Source organism: Monodelphis domestica, chromosome 1, assembly GCF_027887165.1.
Source record: "Monodelphis domestica isolate mMonDom1 chromosome 1, mMonDom1.pri, whole genome shotgun sequence".
Taxonomy (NCBI): domain Eukaryota; kingdom Metazoa; phylum Chordata; class Mammalia; order Didelphimorphia; family Didelphidae; genus Monodelphis; species Monodelphis domestica.
The window spans coordinates 504,986,478-505,004,530 of NC_077227.1; the positions used below are offsets into that span (position 1 = coordinate 504,986,478).

The window sequence follows — 18,053 nt, forward strand, 5'->3', positions numbered from 1 at the left end:
TGATTCTTACTATATATATGACAGTGGGCAAATCACATTCACCTCCCTGGACTTCAATTTCCTCTCTCTGTTTAAAAAAAAGAAATTTGTCAGGCCTAAGAGATGGGAGGTCCTAGGTTCAAATCTGGCCTCAGACACTTCCCAGCTGTGTGACCCTGGGCAAGTCACTTGACCCCCATTGCCTAGCCCTTACCACTCTTCTGCCTTGGAGCCAATACACAGTATTGACTCCAAGACGGAAGATAAGGGTTAAAAAAAAAATTAAATAAAATTAAAAAAAAGAGAGAGTGAGGGAATGGATTAAATAGCCCCTGAAGTATGGATTATATAGCCTCTAAGGTACCTTCTAGCCCTGTATCTTTGGGCCTATGATCCTAAGATTAAAAATAAATTTAGAACCTGTCAGGACCAGTTCAGTAGTTGAGAACAGGGGAACATATAGTTTTGATTTTTGTCTCAGGTAACTAAATCCTCAGACATTGAGGATTGACAAATAGAGGTCAACATTTTAAATTGTTCTGTAGAAAATTGTTAGCCAATCAGTGAATTCCAAGGAGCTTTAGACTTGAGTTCCTCACTCTTCATACTGCCTAGTGGTTCTGCCTCATCTTAAATTTCTTCTTTTTAAAAAACCCTAATCTTCTTAGAATGAATACAAGTGTGAGTTCCAAGTCAGAAGGGCAATTGGGGTTAAGTGACTTGTCCAGGGTCTCACAGCTAAGAAGTGTCTGTAGGCAGAATTGAAGCCAGGACCTCGCGATCTTCAGGCTTGGCTCTCTATCCACTGAGCCAGTAAGCTACCCCTTCACCACAAACTTCTAAGATTCTTTTATTTTACCCATGTAAAGTCTTTGTTAGTTATTTAACAGGTTGATGGCCTTAGAGAAACTCTGAAGAATGAAATATTTTGAATTTCATTTTTCTAGATATGAGTCAAATAGAAACCTCAGAAAGGTAACTCTTTCTGCTTCCTCCCATACCCATTTCCTGATTATTTTTTTCTTTAGGTACTTTTACCCATTTCCTGTCCCACCTTTACTTTATCAAGTTGAACTTTCCATTGGTGGACAACAGTTTAATGGGAAAGGACGAACAAGACAGGCAGCGAAACATGATGCAGCTGCAAAGGCACTGAAGATCTTGCAACATGAGCCCCTGCCTGAGAAACCAGAGGTGAGGGTCTCCGAAACATTCTGTCTTCATTAATAGGGCCAAGCTAAAAGACAACTGATAATTTTAATCTGCTTCTCTGTTCTGCATTTGGCATCTGAAAAATGCTAAAGATTTCCTAGTACTGATGGAAAACTTTGAAATTTTGACACTACTTGCCTCTTTCATGCCATTTCTAGCATTTTCATGGAAGACTCCTGAATTTAGGGCATAATCTTTGTTTTGTTTTATGGTAGAGTTGTGAATGGCTAATATTCTAGTCTAATAAAGATTTAACTTTTTAACTGTTAGATCCTCTCGTGACTTGATACTATTAAATTTATTTAAAGTGATCTTAGAAGAGAGCATAGAATTTTTAGATGTTTCTAAGGCTGATGTTTGGTCTAAGGAAAGATATACTTCATATAGGAAAATTATTTTGACTGTTTTTTGTTTTTTTTTTACTACTGAGAATATAACACTTTTTAAAAAACCCTTATCTTCTGCCTTAGTAACAACTCTGAGAAGGGCAAGGGCTAGGCAAATGGGGTTAAGTAACTTGCCCATGGTCACACAGCTAGGAAGTATGTGAAGTCAGATAACAACTATGCAGTAAGTATCTATGCTGTTGTGGGCTCAGGTTCAGTGGGACTGCTGCTAATATATTTGACACATGCAACCTACATGGTAATGTGCCCCCATCAATGGGATAACCAGGTTAAGGTGTACACGAGACTCAAGTCTGTTTTTAATTTAAGTGTTGGAGCAGTTCTGGCATTCTACCTAAAGAAGTAGGAGGAAAGGGGCAACTAGGGAGCTCAGTGGATAAAGAGCCAGGACTAGAGATGGGAGGTCCTTGGTTCAAATCTGGCTTCAGAGACTTTCTAACTATGTGACCCTGAGCTATCACTTATCCCTACTTGCCTAACCCTTAACACTCCTCTGCCTTGGAACTGATTCTTAAGACAAAAGGTAAGGGTTTACAAAAGAACTAGGAGTGGAGAAGAAAAAGACATTACCCCTCAGAGTTCAGACTATATATATCACACTTAGACTAGATCCAGATTTTATAAAAACCTAGTTCATTCACAATAGTTGATAAAGATACGGAGAGAAAGTTCATTCTTCATTCAAAACTTAAGACACAGGACTTGAAGGAACATCTATTCAGCATTTTAGTTCTTCTTCCAAAGAAACAGACCAGTTAGAATATCCTGTACCAAAAACTAATGGTGTCTCTACTGCTCATTCCTGAGCTGTAATGTGTGCTTCTCACATCTGTTTGCTGAATTAAGTATGTGTGAGGTGAGGGTAAGGGGTGGAGTAGGAAACAGAAGATTGAGATGAGAGGGTTGGTTTTTCTATTGTTTGATGTGTACTGCTATTTTTCAATGATGTCCTTATTGAAATTAATTGCTTTTCTTTTTTCTAAAGAAAAAAAAAAGAAAATTAGAAGAGGAAGGATTTAGATAATATAGACATAATTCTTGACAGGGTTATAAAAACACTATTATTGAAGTAAGTTGTTCGTCTGATTTTTGTAAGGACCTTTCATTTATCTAGCATAACTCAGTAAAATGATAGCACCACCTCTGTTTTCTTCCTCATAGGGTTCCTTTGAAGCGCAAATGAAATAATATATACAAATAAAACATTTTTTAAACAGAAATAATATATATGTAAAACACTTTGTAAAAAAAGTTATAGACTATATTATTATTTAGATGTGGTTCAGAAGAAAGGTAGAAGGATTGAATATGTTTTGAAAGAAACAAAGGCCTTTTCTACTCTCATTTAAACAGTTTTAGGGAGCATTTTAAGTAAAACTCAGCAATATAAAAAATAGTGTTTGGGGGCAGGCATATAAGGGTTTCTTGTTGTATCTGTCTCATAATGTTGTTGGAAAAGGAGCAAAAAGATTTGAGTAAATTTCTGTCTCATCTAATGACATAACCTTAGAGAAAGTAAGGTTGTTAAACTAGAACATCTTTGTGATTAACGTGCAAATACTTACCTGGTTAAATTTTCATTGATTGATCTATAGCTTATAAAATATGTGCCATGAATATTTTAAAATGATTTGTGTCCTTAAGATCTTTGTAGGTTGAAACATAATGGCATGAAGGCTTATGTTTGTAAAATTAGTAGTGTTGAAACTTTTCATCAAGGGATCATTTTTTATGAAATATTAATGAAATAATTGGTCCAGAGTATAAGAAAGAGCCTAATTGTCTTACATTATAATCATTTCCAAGAGCCTAATTTATATAACAGAGTTATATTAAGGCAGTTGAATAAAGTTGTTTTTTTTTTAAAGGTCCCTTCAGAGAGTGAGAAGTTCCACTTGTTCTATATTATTGTTACATACACTTTGTTGTTTTTAAAACCCTTACCTTCTGTCTTAGAATCAGTTCCAAGGCAGAAGAGTGGTAAGGACTAGGCAATTGGGTTTAAGTGACTTCTGCAGGATCTCACAGCTAAGAAGGATCTGAAGGCAGATTTGAACTCAGGACCTCCTATCTCTAGGCCTGTCTCTATCCACAGAGCCACCTAGCTGCATGAACTTTCAAAGTTTAAAGCTGTTATATACTATAAAAACTTTACATAATTCAATTAGTTGTAAGGGGCAAGTAGGTGTATTATTACAAACATTAGCATTATAAAGAAGTTCTACCAGGTTTAATTTCTTTAAGTTTTATTGATGTTTTTGTTCTTATATAATGATCATATCCAAATATGTATTCTTCCTTCCCTGTAATATGAATAACATCAACTAGAAAACAGACTCATGGGAATTGGATTTAGAACAACATTTTTTATTACATACTATATAGCAAGTTCAAAATGGATGTGACCTAAATATAAAAGGTAATGCCATTTAAAAATTAGAAGAGAAATAAAGATTCCTTTCATAGCTGTGACCAAGAGAAGAATTCTTGACTAAACAAAGGTTAAAATCTAAAGTAGATAATTTTTGTTACTTGAAATTGAAAAGCTTTACATGAACAAAACCAATGCAGCTATATTTAGGAGGGAAGCTGTTGATTAGAGGAGAAAAACATTTTTGCATCTTATATCTATAAAAAGTTCAAGATAAATGCTCATATATGAAGACCAAAAGCTATTTTTTATATGCTTTTTTAAAAAAAGATATTTTATTTCCCCAGGTAATTATAATAACAATTTCCCACATAACATTTTCTGAAGTTAGAAGATCCAAATTGTCTCCCTCTCTCTCTTCCCTCCCCCATCCCAGAGATGATAAGCAATTTGATCTGGGTTATACATGTCTTATATAAAACACACTTCCAAGTTGGTCATTGTTGTAAGAGAATATAAAACCAAAACCCCACAAATAAACTAAAGTGAAAAATATTATGCTTTGATTTGCATTCTGACTCCAATAGTTCTTTCTCTGAAGATGTATAACATTCTTTGCCATAAGTCCTTCAGGATTGTTCAGGATCATTATATTGCTGAGAGTAGCTAAGTCTTTCACAGTTGATCATCATACAATATTGCTGTTACTGTGTACAGTGTTTTCTTTTTTCTGCAAAAGCCATTTTTAATGGATAGAAACAGATTATAATTAGCTTTATCCCAAAGAAGAAATATGAAAAGTACCTCCCTCCCTTTTTGCATGAGTAGGGGACTATGGGCATGGAAAACTATGTATAACAGAATTTTGCAATATATAAGTTTTGCTGCTGGGGGCAGCTCAGTAGAGCAGTGGGTTGAGATCCAAGCCCAGAGATTATAGGTCTTCGGTTCAAATGGTCATTTCTTTAATCAAGAATGATTTAGAACATTTTTTTATATGACTATAAATAACTTTGATTTCCTCATCTGATAATTGCCTGTTCATATCCTTTGACCATTTATCAATTGGGGTATATGACTTGTATTCTTATAAATTTGGCACAGTTCTGTATATATTTGAGAAACGAAGCCTTTATCAGAGAAACTTCTTGTAAAAATTTTCTTTCCCCAGTTGTCTGCTTTCCTTCTATTCTTGGCTGGTATGGTTTTGTTTATGTAAAAAATTTTAAAATATGATATAATCAAAATTATCCATTTTATATCCCATAGTGCTCTATCTTTGGTTTGGTTTTACATTCTTATTCATAAATCTGATAGGTAAATATTCCATGTTTCCTTAATTTGCTCATGATATCACCCTTTATGTCTAAATCATGTATTTTCCCTTTATTTCAAAGTGTGAAATGTTGGTCTATACCTAGTTTCTGCCAAACTGTTTACTGTATATACTATTAGTCTTAATTGATATGCTGGTTGGTTTTGCTGACAGGGGGTGGGGTAGGGGGGAGGGACATGGGTAGGAATGTATTTGAAGATGAAGCATAAAAATAAAACATATCAATAAGATTTTTTTTATTAGTTCAGGAAAGCCAAATGACAATTGGAAATGTAACGTTTCCTCACTATTGTCTCTCCATCTCTCCAAGTGAAGGGGTAAAATACATATTCTCAACCTTTGGTCATTATAACATTCTGTTTTCTCCTTACTTGTTCTTTGAATTTATTATGTTGTGAGGCCTGTGGTTTTTCTGCGTTATGATTCTCTGAATTTGTCATTTCTCATGGCACAGTAATATTCCATTACATTCATATAACCACATTCTATTTAGCCATTCCTCAATCATCAATACCCACTATTTTGCCAGTTTTTTACAACCACAAAAAATAGATATTTTGTATATATGAGACTTTTATTTATGACTTCACTCTCTTTGTTATATATAATCTATCTGCGGTGTCTCTGAGTCAATCTGAATTGACATTTTTAGACACTTTCTTTTTCGTTTGACATAATTCCAAATTGTTTTCTACAATAGGAATGGACCATATCATCACCTCTACCCAATATTAATATGCTGACTTCCCAAAGTTTGAACATTGACTGTTTACAACTATTGTTATCCATGCCAATTTTGTGAATGTGTGGCAAAATCTGAGAGTTGTTTTATTTTTCATTTTTATTAGTGACTTGCAGGATCCTATCCTATATATGATTTGTAATTTCTTTATGTGGTTTCATATGAATTTGTAATAAAAAACCTCAAATTTACATCACTGAATATTGAATTTTATTCAGTCACTAATCCATTCGCTCAAAGAAACAGACATTTTTTAATTTTTTACTTTTGGTCCTGACCTGTATTTTTATTTGTGTTGGTGCAACAAGCACCCTTTGAGGGAACTGCTTTAACCAGTACAGATCAGCTACTGCTGTGCAAATGAACAGTTTCTAGAGAGAGGACACTGAGAAATTAAGTGACATACCCAGGGCACAAGAATCTGCTTGTGTCAGAGGCAGGACTTGAATCTAGGTCTCCCTGACTCAGAGGCCAGTCCTTGATCCACTGTCTCTTATTACCTCTGAGTAATTACAGAACTTAATTTCTCTTTTCTCTTTACAACTTAATCTATATCAAGGGATCACTTTAAATGTAAATGTGCTATACCTACATCCATGTGTATGGAGGAAGGAGGTAGCTGTTTAACAGCTCTAGAGAAACACTGACAGAAAATAAAGAAATTTAGGTGGTTGGTTGTTGTCCAAGGTCAAGAGTTGTCACTTTCTATTGTTGTCATATATTGCCAATAGAATTGTGATAAATGCCAGTGGTCATAGGCTTGGCTGTGTTCTCTATTAGTCAAAAAAATCTACTGCTGAATTGGTATGCTTGCTTAAGAGATTTTTGATGTGGCAAGATAATATGATCAGAAATAAAAGCATACAATAGAAAAATTCATCCATGAATCAGTCTCTCATGTGATCATTGAACATAGGATCATAGATATAGAGCTTAAAGGGGTCTGAGAATCATTTTTTCCATCCCTCTGATTTTATAGATGAAGAAACAAACTAACAGATTAAGTGCAAGGACGTACTGGTATTAAGAGGCAGAACTGGCCTCTAAGCTCATTTTTTTCTTTTCTCTAAATCTAGCATTTTTTCTACTTTACTCTGCTAAATCCTCTTAAGAACTCAGGAATCCAACACCATTATTTTGGAGTTGTAGAAATTGCAGTTCAGAAATTAAGGGATTTGTCTAGGGTCATACATGTAATTAAAGACATAGTACTAAACATGGACTTTCCTGACCATAGCATGTGATAGAGTAGGTTGTCCAGCACACTTGCCATTTCACCACATTGCTTCTCACATCTTCTAGCCCATTACTTTTCATCTTGTTCCCTTATTTCTCATATTATCCTTGGCTTTGGTTCAATCAGGATTGGGTTGTTGTTTGTTTTTTTAAAATAAATCTTACTGGGGACAGCTAGGTGACTCAGTGGATAGAATGCCAGGCCTGGAGTCAGGAAAATCTGAGTTCAAATTTGGTCTCAGACACTTCCTAACTGTGTGACCCTAGGCAAGTCAATTAATCCCAATTGCCCTTATCACTCTTCTGCCTTGGAACCAATACTTAATATGAATTCTAAGATAGAAGGTAAAGGCTTAAAAAATAAAATACATTTCATTGATGCCTTTTGTGTTTATATTATAGCCCTTTCCCATCCAGAGTGAACTCTTCCTTGTGACAAAAGGACAATTAAGACAAAACATTCAACATGTATATTGTGTCTGACACTCTATCCAATATTGGGCCTTAATGTTTTGCCCTCCTCTGCCTAGAAGGAGGAGGTATATTTCATTATTTTTTCTTTGAGGTCTTCATTGGTTTTTTCCATTATTCACAGTTCGTTTTTTAGTGATCTTTTCCTTCACTATAATATTTGATATTCTTTTGCTTCTGCTTACTTTGCTCTGCATCACTTCATGTGAATCACTTCCCACATTTCTCATATTTGTCATTTCTTACTGCACAGAATTTTGCATTTTATTCATGTTCTGATTGAAAGACATTACCACCATGAGGACTGCTATGAATATTTTGCTATATGTTAGAACTTATTTCTGTCTTTGACTTCCTTGAGGTATATGTTTAATAGGAGAATTGCTTGCTAGGGCAAGCAGAAAGCCAGTTTAGTCACTTTTCTTACATAATTCCAAATTGAAATCTGACTTAGTTGAACCACCTTACAGCTTCATCAACTGTATATCACTATGCCTAATACAGAAGTACAGTATCAAAATTATAATTGCCATCATATTCTCAGAGGTCAGTTGTCCTGAGATCATTTTAATATGTTATACTTAGCTAGTCAGCACTCTTATTTCCTGAACAGTGTAGAAGAGGAGAGGTTTACACAAGGGTTACATTGCTACATAGGGAGGAAGTCTTTCAAATCTCTGATATGTGATCTTGCTGAAGCAAGACAGTCTGAAATAGGATTTAGTTATAGATGAATTATAGTGAGACAAATGTTTCATTGGATGAGTGTTAAAGACTGATCCTGTCCTTCAAAGCCATATATAATCTGATTCCATTCTGCCTTGTTAGCCTTTTCTGTTGCTAATTTGTATCATTTAGTCTATATTCCAGCTGTACTGGATTATTCTCTGACCTCCATTTTTGTCCTTTCTTCTTTAATCCTCTTGTCTTTGTTCACTCTAGAATGCACAATCACTGCCATCTCCTTTAAAAGGCCAGGAATTCTACCTCCTTCATGAAGCTTTCCCTGACCTCTTCCTACCCTCTTACCCCAGATTTTTAAAAAAACAAATCTTTTGCCTTTTAATTTCTTACTTTACTGTCAACCTTTCTTTTATTGCCTTTCATATTCTTTCTTTTATCATAGTTGTTTTTGTATATATCTCAGTATTAAGCCAAGTGCCTGGGCACTTAACAAATGCCAGTTAACTTGACTTCTACCCCTTGGATTTTAAACTCTTTAAGTTTAGAATTTCAGTTCTATCTGTATTTTAAAATTCCTATAACCCAGCACTGAATCTTGCAGTGGGTAGATAATAGGATTAAGTTGAATTGAACCAATTTGTTGAATTTTAAGGATAAAACTAGGGATTCAGTAGGACTTTTTCATTTGTCTGAGTCATTTGGTGTATTATAGAAGCATGTCTCCACAGCAGGGGTCCCCATACTTTTTATATAGGGGGCCAGTTCACTGTCCCTCAGACAAATCTATATACTGCAGTCTGGGATAGCAGAGGCTGCAGGGCTGGCTGTGATGGGCCTGTCACACCTTGCACAGGTCCATCACTGCCACTACCATACCGGACAGCAGTATACACAGTGTGGAATCCCCTCCCCCAGATTGCTGCTAACCATGCTGATGTCTTCCATTGTGCAGCCACATAATACTTTGCATGGCTTCTCATTCTCATTCAGTTACTTTCAGAACAAGGCACCACGCAAAGGATTATGTCACTGGAAGTAGTACTGAACAGCCATGCTTTGTGGCACCACCACATACAGTGCTCCTCTCACTGACACCAATGAAAGAGGTACCACTTTCAGAAGTGCAGTGGGGGCAGGATGAATGGCCTCAGGGGGCCTCAATTTGGGGACCCCTGCTCTACAGCTAGAATGGGACTCGGAAGTCATCTAGTTTAACCTCCTCTTATACATATAAGGAAACTAAGGTCCTAAGAAACCAACTGGCTTGCCCAAATAGTAAGTGCCATTCTCTTTTAATTCTGGTTCACTTTTTTAAGGAACACTATGCAAATTAACTTCATTAGGGTTTCTTTAAAGCCCAGATAAGACCCCATAAATTATTTATTCTAGATTCTAATATAATCTTGCTAGTAATACTTTCCTTCCTTATAAATGCTTTAGGAAGTGTTGACTGTTCTTAGTTCATATTTTTCTTATTTAAAAAAAAATTCATCCTGTACAGACAGGTTTTCTTTCTCCCAAGAGTTTACATTAATCATAAAAATAAAAGTATGTGTTTAAGTTAATAAACTACCAGAAATGGCATTCAATGTAATTTTGACTAGGCCAGAAGTACAGTGAAATCAGATGTGAATGAGAATGCTAAGAACAAAGAGAGGGGAATTAATTAGATGGCTAAAAGCATTTATAGGTCCAGTTAGAATGTTCACTCAGTCAGTGGCCTAATTATGGTCTAAGCTTTATTAATGTGAAATTTTTCACTTAAAATTAAATTTCTTGTTAAAAAATTAAATTTCTTTCATTTAACTGTACCCTTAGAATTTGTTTTTTTTTTTTTTAGAGTAAGATATACCTTATATAGCTGGGTTCTAATCCTAGCTCTGCTTTTTTGTTATTGACAATGTGTTTAACTTCTTTGGGCCTATCTACCTAGTAGACACAATGAAAAGTATAGCACACATACACCATGGAACAGTTTGTGCACTCTTCCCTGTGATACTGTCATATTATCCACATTGAAAGATTTTATGATCTTGGGTTCTAGTCAAGGTTCTAGTCCAGTCTGCTCTCCTTTCAGAAACATTTCAAGAGAAGGAAAATGGACTTATAAAATATTTTAAATTCTCCTGCTACTAAAACTACATGTGGCCTGGAGAAGATATTGAAAAATGGCAGTTTAGAGAAGTCAAGAAGTATGAAGAATGATAAAAGGCTATTAGACTTGTAAATTAAGATAAAAAAAATCAAACAACCATTTTATGGCCAAGTTTCTGATCCCCAAAAGTCCCAAACATTTTCCAGATCCTTTGCTAAGTGGCTTACTTCACTGGGTAAGGAAGCCAAATGTTGGTACTGTGACAGTCAAGTTTTCTAAAGCCCTTGCTCTCTCAATATCTTTTCCAATCTGACTAAATCTTATGTTACCATGAAACTCTGAATATTCACTGCTATTGATTAGCTCTTCTTAATGAGAGCCTTGTGTGGAATATGGAGAAAATTTAAAAAAATTGTGTGCATCCCAAAGTTAACTAGTAGAGCATTATTAAAACAAAGTTCTTGTCAGCATCACATTGCAGCCTTTACTTTGGCCACTTATCTTCATATCCTCCTTTCAAATCAGTATAAGATTATTTCAAATCCAAAAAAAAACCCTCCAGAACCTTTACATTCCATAAGTTGGAGGGATTTACATTTGATTATGTATTATCCAGTCAATCTTTTAGAAGATTATAATTTTTCCAAAATTAGATTTAGTTTAGCCTTTTGAAGACTTAATAGTTCAAGCCATTGCTCTCTATAGAGTGGCACATGTCTGCAATGAAATTTGGTCTCCAGAGCATCCAAAGAGATTTACTTACACTCTTACTTCAGTGGAGTGGGTTAGGTTGGTTGCAAATGGTGGGTTTTTGAGTGACAGTACAACATAAACTTAATAGACTATGACTTACTTTATAAATACAATAGTATACTGTATATCCTTTATTTTGGCAGTGTAGTAGTGATATCCATAAGGCAAAGGTTTGAAGGCTTTAAGTTTTGCAGATTCATCAAACAAGTTACTTGACAGATTTAATATGTTTTTAAATGATTAATCTTCTAGGTGAATGGAAGAGAACCAGATGATGAAAATCTAAATAAATCTGAAATAAGCCAAGTGTTTGAGATTGCACTTAAACGGAACTTGCCTGTGAATTTTGAGGTAAGCTTATTTATAAGCAAGAAAGAAGTTTATACTACGAAATACTCAAGATATTAATTTTGGGTAAAGTGAGGATAAGCTATATAATTTTCTATAATTTGAAACCCTTGATTTAACATTTGAGTTTTGATTTCTCAAGGCTCCCTTGGGGTGACTTTGAGATGTTTACCATGATTCTTTTGAGAAATCATCTTTTTAAAAAACATATTTATATGCTACTTTTAAGAATTATATATGAGATAGCTAGGTGATTCAGTGGATAGAGGGCCGGACTTAGAGACAAGTCCTGGGTTGAAATCTGGCCCAAGACACTGCCTAGCCATGTGACCCCTATTGCCTAGCCTTTATGGCATGTTTTAAAAAAAACTCAAAACATTAACTATATCCCATCTTCCCAGTTACATATGCTAAAAGCAAATTTCAATGTTACAAAAGCAAAAGCAAAAACAAACATTCAGTATTGTACCTGAATTATCTCCAAAGATAGCATATCTGATTAGTTAGGTAAAAAGAAAAGGGTTTTTATGTTCTATGGGTATTTTAATTATTTGCAAATTCTTATTTGGTTTTGATTTGCATATCTCTTGTGCAAAACACATTTTTCTCCTTCTTTCTCCAAATTTGTCCAGTTGTCTCAAAAGCAGTTTCACAAGTTCATTTTTTCAGAAATCTTCTGTTTTCACTTTTAAGACTCAAAAATAATGTAACCTTTCAAAGGAAAGGTAACAACTGGTCAAATACTGTAATATTATAGGGAAAAAATACTTTTTTAGGTAAATACTTGTTATTTCAATGATAAGTAAAGATACAATTTCCAAATATATTTTTTCCCCTTAAACAGGAGAGGTATAATTTACTCTATTATAAAATACTTAGGACTTAACTTAATTAAAACTTAGCATTTTTATAGACATAACATTATTTGGTATTTTATCTCTAAATATAATCCCAGCCCTACTTCAAACACTAATTCTAACTCTTAACCATAGCCCTAACCTTATTTTATTTACATTTGTGAAATTATAGGAGCTCCCTTTGATGTTTAATACATTTTTAAATAAATTTTTTTTTGTGAAACTATCCTGTACTGTTTTGAGTGTTTCAGTATAATTGTTTAAAAGCTCATGTTTCTGTTATATAACATTTTCCTGGTGACTCTTGTTAATAAAAAAATAAATAATTTCAGTCTATTTTCCTGACCAAATCAATTTTTGATATGAATATGGGTTAAATAAAATATTTTGGTGCTAAAGATTTGAGAGAGCTGCATATCTGAGACTTCAATAAAACTCACACATAGTTTAAATGTTCATAATATATTTGCAAAAGGAAGGTAGAAATGTGGTCATATTGTACCATGGGTAGGCATTAGTAAGGTTTCATGTGATCATATCAGTCTGCAGTAGAGATTTTTAAAAAGTAAAAATTCAAAATATTGATCTGATATTTGAGCAAAAGTTGATTACATATAAAGCATCACTGGAAAATATTCCTGAGATGTACAGATGGAACCATGAATTTACAGTAGCAGAATTATGAAGCAAGGAGGGACCTTGGAGATAGAGCTGATCATTCCTTCATTTTTATAGAGGTGAAAATGAAGATCCTGAGAGAAGAATGAATTTTCCTAAGTTCATAGAACTACTGTGTGACAGCTGGAACACAAACCCAAGCCTTCTGATTCTGAAGGCACTACTTGTATTCTTATGCAACTGAGTTTTTGTTATTTGCGTTAACATGATAAGTTTGAGCCTGAATTTATGGGGAATACTTAGATACCTAGAAATGGATTGGATGAAGAAAAAGTTTAGGAACGCATGTTGAAATGTGTCAGAAATTCAGTTAATGATTAATTATTTCCTTAAGCCAGGTACTGTACTATTCAAACAGAGTTTTTGATACATGCAAATGTATTACTAAAGTTGTATGCACTTTATTGTATTTATATATGTGTCATATTTGCAAAGCATAACTATACTGGGAAGGAATTAAATGTGTAGTGTCTTCTTTAGCAATAGCTGCTTTGGCTCTTAGCCTCCTTTTAAAGTTATTTGTCATTGGGGTCTCAATCTCTCTATCGTGGCTATCAAAACCCAAATTTGAGAAAAGAGATGATATTATTTGTCCTTCATCAGGTTTTGAGTCAATTGATATGTTCCCTCTGAGACCAGAGATACTTGTATGTATTATGAACTGTGGTAGAGTGGGAAGTCTATTGCTTGAATTCTAATCCTGGTTGTGCAGGGTGACTTTGGAATTACAAAGAATCTTATTTTTGTACCATATTCAAGTTCATAGAACCATATGGGTTCTCAGAGAGGAGATCTTTGAGGTCATCATGTTCAACTCCCTCATTATATAGATGAAGACTCCATGATCTAGAGATGTTAAGTGACTTGCCCAAGGGATTGACCTATCCTGGATTTGAATCCAAGTTTTCTTACTCCAAATTCAGGGTTCTTTCTGTCATGTACCACTCTGCTGTGTGACTTTGGGCAAGTTGTGTTACTTCTTTAATAGGTTTTAGTTGTTTTGTTTGTAAAATGAGAAAAATCTCTACTACTGTAGCATAACATCCTGTAGAGTGATGCTAAATTCTCTCAAGAGCTTTTAGAACTGCAACTATAAAGCATCACTAAAAAGGAGAAAACAACAAAATATCTTTGAAAGAGATGATGAGAAAAATGTTCCTTTATGTACATTTCCTTGAAATGTCAGATCATACTTAGAAATTCTGTCCTTTAACCCCCATTCTGTATCTCATGTTAATGAACTTTGCTATAACCAGTGTCCCCTACCATTTTTAATAAGTGTTTATCACGCTTTCACTCAGTTTTTCCCTCTGAAACAGGTCACCAGGGAGAGTGGCCCACCTCACATGAAGAGTTTTGTGACAAAGGTGTCAGTTGGTGAATTCATGGGTGAAGGTGAAGGAAAAAGCAAGAAGATTTCAAAGAAAAATGCTGCTATAGCTGTCCTTGAGGAACTAAAGAAATTACCTCCACTTCCAACAGTTGAGAAAATGAAGCCACGAATTAAAAAGAAAACGAAATCTATAGTTAAGGTTAGAACACATTTTTTTGTCACTTGTGGTTTTATTAATGCCATTCATTGTTTGCATTATATACATTTGCATTTTACTACCACAGACTTCCTGTGAGAAGTTTCTCGTGATGAAATTAAACTGTTAAATAAAACTAATAGTGACCTCATCTAAAAGTGCATGTAACATTCAACATTTGTAGCACCCCTACTCTATTTAAAAAAAAAGAACAAATCTATTATCTCCTCCTCCTCCATCTCTCTCCCCATTAAAAAACAACAAATTTCTTTCAATGAATATCCATAGTCAAACAAAAAAATCTTTCTTCAATAGCTTTATTTAAAAATATATCTATGTCATTCTGTGCCCTAAATCTGCCACCTCTCTGCCATGGAGGCCATATTTCATCATCAATACTTTGGCTTCATGAATGAAAATTGTATTGATGATGGTTCTTAAAGCTTTTAATGTTGCTTGGTTTTTTAGTAGTGTTGTCAGTGTACAAATTGTGCTCTTGATTCTTTTTGTTTCATTCTTTTTCAGTTCATAAAATTCTTCAGAATTGTTAATTTTTATAATATTGATGTAAATTTTAAATTATTCTTCTAGATTGGCTCACTTCACTCTACATTACTTCACATACCACAACATATTTGAAATGTTTTCCAGGGAATAACATTTTTAACATAACTCCATGACTTCTTTTTTAAATGTCACTTTTTTATGTCTTCACATTAACATTCATTTCTGTATCCCTCTTGACTCTTCTAGGTAGCAAAATATCCTTTGTAACAAAAAATAAAAAGAAAGAGGAATAAAAAGCAATCAAATGAAACCAACTGATACATTAATTTTGCCTATTGTAGTATATGTAGTATTTCATAACTATAAGTCTCCTACTTCTTTGATGATGATAGGAAGGTGCATTTTCTCACCTGTTCTGGGACCTGCTTGGTTATTACAATAATATAACCTTCAGTTGGAGTGTTTTCATTCCATTTACATTGTAATCATTGTGGATTTTTTCTTAATTATGCTTGTTGTAGTTTTCATCAATTCATGTAAATCTTCTCATGCTTTTCTGAATTATTCACATTTGTTATTTTAGAGAATGCAATAATTTTCCATTATATTTATATGCTATACTTTTTTTTAAGGCATTCCCTAATCAGTGGTTACCTACTTTGTTGAAATTCTTTGCTATTACAAAAATGTTACTATTATTTTGCAAAATGTGGGACCTTTCCTTCTGTTTTTAACCATATTGTACCTATTGATTTTTTTCTAAAGAAATGTTTATTGATTTCTTTTGGTTTTGCATACTCTATATTTTCAATTATATCCTTATGCCTTCCCTATCTCAGAAAGCTATTCCATAGAGGCAGCTAGGTGGCTCAGTGGATTGAGTGCCAGGCTTAAAAATGGGAGGTCCTGGGTTCCAATCTGGCCTCAGACACTTCTAGCTGTGTGACCCTGGGCAAGTCACTTAACCCCCATTGCCTAGATCTTACCACTCTTCAGCCTTAGAACCAATAGACAGTATTGATTCTAAGATGGAAGGTAAGGGCTTTAAGAAAAAAAAAGAAAGCTTTTCCAAAGAGCAAAAAAATTTTAAAAGGAAGGAAAAAGGCCTCCATTCAGCAAATTAGCCAGCACTTCTGGGAAAAACCCAACAGCTAACATTATGTCCAGTATCCCATATCCATCATCTCCTAACTGATAGTTTTGTTATTGTTCTTTTTTATATCGTCATAGTATTTTTATATGTACATATAAAATCTTTCCTAGTTCTACTTTATTTTGCATCATAAGATCATAAATGTCAGTCTAAAAGGGAGCATAAAAATTTATTCCAACCCCCTAATTTTATAGATGAAGAAATAGTGAGTGGTCCAAGGTCACACATATAGTAGGTGACAGTGCTAGAATTCAGTCCTGAGTCATGTGACTTCACTTTAACCACTCATTCATTTGTATTACTCTTCTCTCAGTTCATATAAATTCTCACATGTTTCTCTAGTTATCATATTCAACATTTCTTTTCTTTCTTTTCTTTTTTTTTTTGAGTTAAGTGTGGCCCCAATGTGTGGGGCCACATTTAAAAAAAAATTTTATTTAATTAGTCAATTTAGAACATTTTCCCCTGCTTAAGAGAATCATGTTCTTTCCCTCACCCCCCTCCTGTAGCTGATGCACAATTCTACTGAGTTTTACATTTATCCTTGATCAAAACCTATTTCCATATTGCCTATTCAACATTTCTTACAACACACATTCCATTTTATTCATTTGCTCCAAACTCCTTTAGCTATTCTTTCATCAATAAGACTAGTTGACTTGCTGAACTTTAGAATTGGAGGAAACCTTTGAGATGACATAGTTCAATTCCTTTCATAATTCTGAATCCCCTCTAACATCCATAGTATCCAAAAAAACATTTCAGAAGAATGATTTACCCAGCCTCCCTGGGCCTCAGTTTGTGACTTATAAAATGAAATAGTAGTGGATGTGAGGAAGGCCCATTCCTGCTCTAAACCTATGATCCTATGTTTTGGGGCATTCAACAGACATTTGCTAAGCTACTGCTGTGTGCTAGAATTAAAAAGCAAAACAAAAACAATTCTAAATTCCTGTCAGGGAAACGTATATATACACATACATACTTAGGCATATACATATACATATTTGTGTGTGTGCATGTACATAAAATAAATAAGAAGTTTTTGTTCATAGACTCTGGAATTAGGAAGGACCAGCAAAGGCATCATATAGAAGTTAATGCTTGACTCAGGGTTTGGAGGAAATTAAAGAATCTTAGAACAGAGATGAGGATTCTCCAAGAATGGGTAATAACCATTATAAAGGCACAATGCCAGAAGATGAAGAATTTGCATGTGGTGCATCAACAAGACCAGATTGGGGCATATGGAATGTGAGAAAGGAAGTAATATACAGAATGTCAGCTTTAATAATGTAAAACTGTCCTAAGATTTTTGGAACATCACGTATACTAAACCTGGAAAGGTAGGTTATGAAAGGTTTTAAATGATGATGGTTTGTATTTTGTCCTAAAAGTAACAAAGTTATTGGAGTTTATTGAATTTGTAAATGATGTTGCCATTTGCATGCTTCAGGAAAATCACTTTGGAACATATGTAGAGGATAGATAAGAGAGAACAACCAACAATGAGTTGAAAACTTTTTTCTTATACCTTTTACCCATTTGTTCTGTCCTTTGGAACCAAGTGAATCTTAAGTAAGAACTGCCTCATTGTATACGTTAAGAATGTCTTTAGTGCCTTTTCCATCTCTCCTCCCAGCTTACAAAAAAACTCAACCCACTAAATAAATATTCACCACCTGGAGTTTCCTT

At 34.2% G+C, this 18,053-nt stretch overlaps 1 protein-coding gene across 12 annotated transcripts in view; it reads left to right on the forward strand.

Moving 5' to 3' along the window:
• STAU1 (staufen double-stranded RNA binding protein 1) overlaps positions 1 to 18,053 on the forward strand; it is a 60,695-nt gene that overhangs the window by 30,935 nt on the left and 11,707 nt on the right. For 9 of the 12 annotated variants that reach the window (XM_007475764.3, XM_007475767.3, XM_007475765.2 and 6 more), the window contains 3 exons: positions 1,008 to 1,173; positions 11,539 to 11,637; positions 14,471 to 14,701. In XM_007475764.3, the coding sequence (XP_007475826.1) occupies positions 1,008 to 1,173; positions 11,539 to 11,637; positions 14,471 to 14,701 (496 nt within the window). The remainder of the gene's footprint in view (positions 1 to 1,007; positions 1,174 to 11,538; positions 11,638 to 14,470; positions 14,702 to 18,053) is intronic. The other 3 variants (XM_007475766.3, XM_007475768.3, XM_056812965.1) reach the window with 1 other exon arrangement.